Genomic DNA, 5,554 nt, shown 5'->3' on the forward strand with positions numbered 1-5,554 from the left:
ACACACACACACACACACACACACACACACACACACACACACTTCTGGTTTTGTGTTTCTATTTTTTTATTTTTTATTTTTAGATTCTGGTTACAGAACAACAACAAATTCTGTAACACGAAAACATTTTTGTGAAACCAAAAGGCAACTTACTTGCAGAAACTTCCTTGCGCACACGGTGAACAGGAAGTAGAGCTTTGCTTTGAGGCAAAGAAACCTGAAAGCAGAAGTCAGAAAACACCTCAACGTGTGTTCTGTTGATTTCTCAGATTTTAAACTGATATGTGTATAYGTACTCGAACAAAAAAGGAAGGAAATTTATGCTTGGTATTTTTTTTTCTGTCTTGTAACAATGCTTCTTTGTAAGAAATCTCATGACTGGCAGCACCTGGGGGTACCAGAAGCTCAAAACAAGGGTTAATAGCAACAACAGAATAAACTGTTTGGCAGAGAAGATGTGCAACCCACAGCTCTATTGCACATCCCACAAATGCATGTTCCTTACAAATGTGGCACCATTTAAAAGAGAAATTAACAGACTTTCCAGCAGTTTAAGATTTATTRTCAAGAAGCATTGTTACAACAAAGAAATCATCTACCAAATATAAATTGTCTTACTTTTTGTGCTAAGTTTTATATGAAAGCATGTTGAGATCAGTGAATGTAAAACTGTAGTTTTGCTCMAATATAGGCCGTCTGTTCTCTGCTGCTGTTAAAAGAACACCGTACAGCTCCATAAACACACCTGGAGAACAACTCGTGCAACTTTCTGCGCCAGTGTTGTTGTTGAAGGATCCGGCAGGACAGGGCYGACATAACGGACTTCCAGTGAAACTGTGAAGACAAAATGAGCATCTGAGAGAGGAAAGGCAGTGATAAAAGACGGCATTTTCATTTGTTTTCTTTACTTGCTGTAGAAACCCTGACTGCAGGGCAGACACTGCTGCTGTCCTGACAGCGACTGATAAAACCCCTTTTGGCACGACAGACAAGCTCCAGGAAATAYACACAGCCCGGGATCAGAACAACATGTGCACAGCAGTGTGTCTGGGGAAAGAGAAACRTTTTCTTTTATTTCTATTGACTGCAATTCAGAGAAGGATTAACATTGAGTGACAAGTTTCAAAGTGTTTATTGTCATATGCACAGATGAAAACATGTTTCCCTGAGCAATGAAATTCTTACTTTGCCGACCACTTTGAATGCCGAGAGACAACCATACTAATAAGCACTGAAAGGACACCAACAAGGTAATAAGRGATAAAGGATAAAAAAGACCACACTTYGAACAAAAAAGAGACCAAACTAGAGATAATAACATCAGAAGGGAACAATACAATAATAACATCAAGAAAGGGATGTTTCTGATGAACTGATGAACCTTTGCCTATCTTTAGGCCTGCCTACTTCTAAGAGAGTCAGCATCTGTTTTTTTATACTCAGTCCTCCTGACCTGTTGCCAATTAACCTATTTAGTTGCAAAATGTATATCCAGCTTTAATTTTCTAGTTTTTGTTGCTATTGTTTCAACTTTTTAAGATGTGTTGCTGCCATCAAATTCCAAATTTCCTTCATTTTCCTAAACAAATTATACATTTTTTGTTGAAACATTTGATATAGCGAATAAAAAAATGGGTTTATTATATTTGCAAGGCATTGTATGTTTTATTGGCATTGTGTGCAACCTTCTTTCCCTTTTGGAATTGTGGTAGTGTTTAAAACCTATTTTTTCAGAAAGTATAGAATTTAATAGAACTGTGTGTGGGTTGAACGTTGAAATAAATGTGGTACTAAGTGGATGTCAGAATGTGATGACTGACTCACTGTTGTCGTACTGGGATCCTGGCGCGCACGGCTCACAAGCAGAAATGTTAAAAGCGGAGCAGCCCGAGGTCGTGCTGCTGAAAATCACGGGTGTTGGAGTCAGACTGGTGGTGTCCTGAACGAGAGTGGTGCTGACTGCAGCGGGAGTAGGTGTAGGAGTGGTCTGACTCACCACCAGGCCTGGAGTTGGGGAGAACTCGGGTCAGGTCAGAGAGTCAAGCACACAAAAACACTCAAAAACATGTGATTTGTCAAACATAAAAGCATAAAAAGTGCTTTAACATATGCTATCATAGTGTAGGGGTCACCTCGAGTGAAGAAACAAGATTTACTGCCTCGAAGCATGCCTCGGACAGGCCTGACGAGAGGACAGGAACTCTGTCACAAACTGAACTCTATTTAGGCCATGACAGGTCATTCTGACCCTGGAAGAGAACCCCTCAGTTCTCTTAATCAGATAATGGACAGAACAATCTCTTCTGTTCGTGATTCATTTGTTGTTTAACTAAGAATGTTCATGCATTTGTTAAATCATGATAATGACTGTCACAGGAAAGTGGAACCACTTCTTTTCTTTTATCGTGCCTTAAAGATTTATAATGGTATAAAAAAATCACAGAGAATCTGATTACAATGTTTTCATTGTGTTTTTATGTAAATCCCTGTTTTTATTTTACTGTGAACACAGTAATATAATTGTGGATTTTTCCTGAGAAAATCTTTCATTTATCTGGACAAACAGAAGGTTCAGAACTGATTATAAAACAGAAATGTTAATTAATCATCATAAATGTTTTGCAGTGATTTCTCTTAGTTTATCAGAAGAAAGCTGAAAAGAGGTTATCACATCATGTTGTTGAACAACCACAGAATTTTAACTTTGGGCTGGCGCCGCTGGCAAATCTTTTATCTTTCTTTCTCTGACTCATCTCTAAGCCTGAGAGYGGAACCAAAGTTCRTCCGTTTCTTTTACTAACCCGGACGGCTTTGAGCGACACACTCTTCTTCTTGATTCCAACCTAGGAAGACAGCTGGGATTCTCTCCAGAGAAACCTCAGTTTGGCTTAAAGTCTGATCCCATGAGCTAACTAGGGGAGACTTCACAGCCAGGGACCCGGCACGCCTGCCGGTGGTCTCAACCCGAGGCCAAGCCTCTAAGTGTGTTTTTAACTCCCGAGGGAAGATTTTTATTTTGGAAGGAGGAACCGGATACGGCTTGAATTTTTCTGGCTTGGACTGAAACAGACGAAAGTTACCTGGAAAAACACCTGTTCGCCAATGACCGGTAAGCGAGCCGACATCGGTTCCCTGACTGATCAGAGGCAAGCCAGCTCCTACCCTGAGGGTGCCTTAAGAAGTCATCACCAGGTAAAGCTGATGTGTTCGGAGTGACGTGTCATGTGGAACCTGAGCTTGGAAAAGACGTGCAGTTCCGGTTGACCCACACTTTGATAAAAGTAAAAGTAGTAGTAACATACTAATTTTACTTTCCTCCTTTCTTTGTTCTTAATTTGCCAAAATTTAAGCTTAAGTGCCAGTAAAATTGTTTGGTTGTTAACATCAGAACTGACGTTTTACTGTTCTATATGAGTAATCTGAGTTAATGTGAATTGAAATTCGGACGCGGGTTTTATTTCATTTAACTCTGATGCTTTTATAGGAATAACCACAATCAAGTGTAACTTATGATCTGTTTAATTTATGTAAATAAATGATTTCATAGTCTTTTATGAATCAACTTGAACTCGTCTGAACGTTCACTTATTGTGTCACTTTTCATTTCGCACAGTCAAGATATCAACAAGTAATGAGAAATACCTTGGTAAAAGTTTCCTCATAGCCTCGTGTATGAGAGATGTGGGAAAAGCTTAATTCACCTTAAGCTCACTCTTACAATAGACATAGAACATAGAGTTAAATCTCAGATGACTAATGAAACAAATGAAAGGAACGCATAACACCCGCCACCTTCCAAAGTTTTAAACTAAAWCCATCTTATGGTGCAATAATATAATAATATATTACATTCAGTGTGTGATGGTAATGATTCTCATCTATAGCAAATTTTTAGCTCAGCGTCTCTTCAGTTGACAGAGCAGTCATATGCTTTAATATTTCAGTACAACCCAGGCAAGTAAAATCTCTCCTTTATTGCAACTAAAATCTTAATGTTCTCAATCAAATGTGACAATCCTGCTCTGACTTATCTTTTTTTGTGAACTCTGATTATAAACATTAAATTAGAATCTCACCCCTCACACATAAACTGAGCACAAATACAAAACACAACCAGCCAATAAAATCAAAATTTTAATTCAACTATACCTCATATAAACAACGGGCATGAGCAGATTCCTTCTATAGTTGTTTTCCTCAAGTATTTTCATTCTTGCTACGTCAGCATTACACCTCGCAAAAAAAACAAAACAAAGAAGCTGGCAACACATCAGCCCAACAGAGCCCATATTGTGGAGTTAATCACATAAGCCATGTGCTCAGAAACCACCAGCCTYATAAAATTCAATTATTCAGGAAGAGGGCCGTCATGTGATGTTTCTGCTCTTTTTTGGGTTGGCAACTTTATTTACACAAAAGTGTTAAAAATGTAAGAAAAATTGTCTGAAAGGAAAATCCAAATTTTAAATCAAAACATTTAAGAACTCCTTATGGCTATTATGGTAAATATCAGAACTTTAAAGCTAAATTTTACTCAAAATAACAAATAAACATTATTTCAAAGTAGTTTTTATAAATGAGGAAGTTTAAACAGATTTAGTACGTTAAACAAAGCTAAAGAAATTATAACYCTGCAAAACAAATCAAATGAATGCCCACAATCAGCTATTTTCTTTAGTTATTCAACAGCAAATATAATTTATAACCAGATTAACTATTTTTTTAAGAAGCGACTTTGTTGACTTGATGTATTTTCCATTGCAACGTCTCCATATTAGATTTACAGCATCGTTTTTAGGATTTTTGCACAATTTCCCCGCAATCAATTTTTTAAAGTAAAATAAAAGTTGAATAAAACTCACCAATAAAACAAGTGGCAGCAATGGCAGGAAAAACTGCCCAACAGTCCATCCTACAGACCCTGCAGATCCTGCTTCCAGCCAGCACTGTTTGTCTGCAGCATCTCATCCCAGACAAGTGGCTGAGTACAGAGGAGGTWTTAGTTCTCAGGTCCTCTCATCGGTGTCATATGACACAAAATATCATGTGATTTTACTTTGGAGGCTGAAAGAGGCTGGATTTAGACCCGGTCTGCTGCTGTTAAAGCAACAGCCAGTAGGGTCAAGCTTACAGCTGATAAACAATCTGCACAGATTTAGAGTTTAGTTTAAACATTATGTGACATATTTGATGTAAATAGATGCTGCCAGGGCTTTTTAAGGCTAAATGGATATATTTTTTTACATTAAGTTGGGGCTTAATGAACAATAATATTGCATGGAAAATACATAATGGTATAGTTTTTGTTTTTCTCTGAAATTCTTGTTTTCATAAGCAGCACTCCATCTTTGGTCATTTCTAATTTAGACTTTAAGCAGTGATGAGTGCTGTTCAGTGTACCAAATTAAGTTTTTTGCGGTGGGGGAAATTCCTCAGAAGTCACAAGTTTAAAATCAACTTCCCCTTTTAGCGTTTTTTTTATGCTTCAGAAATTATCAWAGCTTTGAACCAAGAATGTGTTTACTCTATACATACACCACAGACAATCAGCAAA

At 37.6% G+C, this 5,554-nt stretch overlaps 1 protein-coding gene across 1 annotated transcript in view; it reads right to left on the bottom strand.

Annotated features, from left to right (window-relative positions):
* Window positions 1–5,392, bottom strand: part of si:dkey-21a6.5 (proprotein convertase subtilisin/kexin type 5) — an 8,264-nt gene extending 2,872 nt beyond the window's left edge. Inside the window, exons 1-5 of the mRNA XM_014013672.1 lie at window positions 4,863–5,392; window positions 1,825–2,004; window positions 909–1,047; window positions 746–834; window positions 154–217 (exon numbers count right to left, since the gene is read on the bottom strand). Coding sequence (XP_013869126.1) covers window positions 154–217; window positions 746–834; window positions 909–1,047; window positions 1,825–2,004; window positions 4,863–4,968 — 578 coding nt within the window. The 5' untranslated portion in view covers window positions 4,969–5,392. The remainder of the gene's footprint in view (window positions 1–153; window positions 218–745; window positions 835–908; window positions 1,048–1,824; window positions 2,005–4,862) is intronic.
* Window positions 5,393–5,554: the final 162 nt, after the last annotated feature.

Source organism: Austrofundulus limnaeus, unplaced genomic scaffold, assembly GCF_001266775.1.
Source record: "Austrofundulus limnaeus strain Quisiro unplaced genomic scaffold, Austrofundulus_limnaeus-1.0 Scaffold2, whole genome shotgun sequence".
NCBI classification, from domain to species: Eukaryota; Metazoa; Chordata; class Actinopteri; order Cyprinodontiformes; family Rivulidae; genus Austrofundulus; species Austrofundulus limnaeus.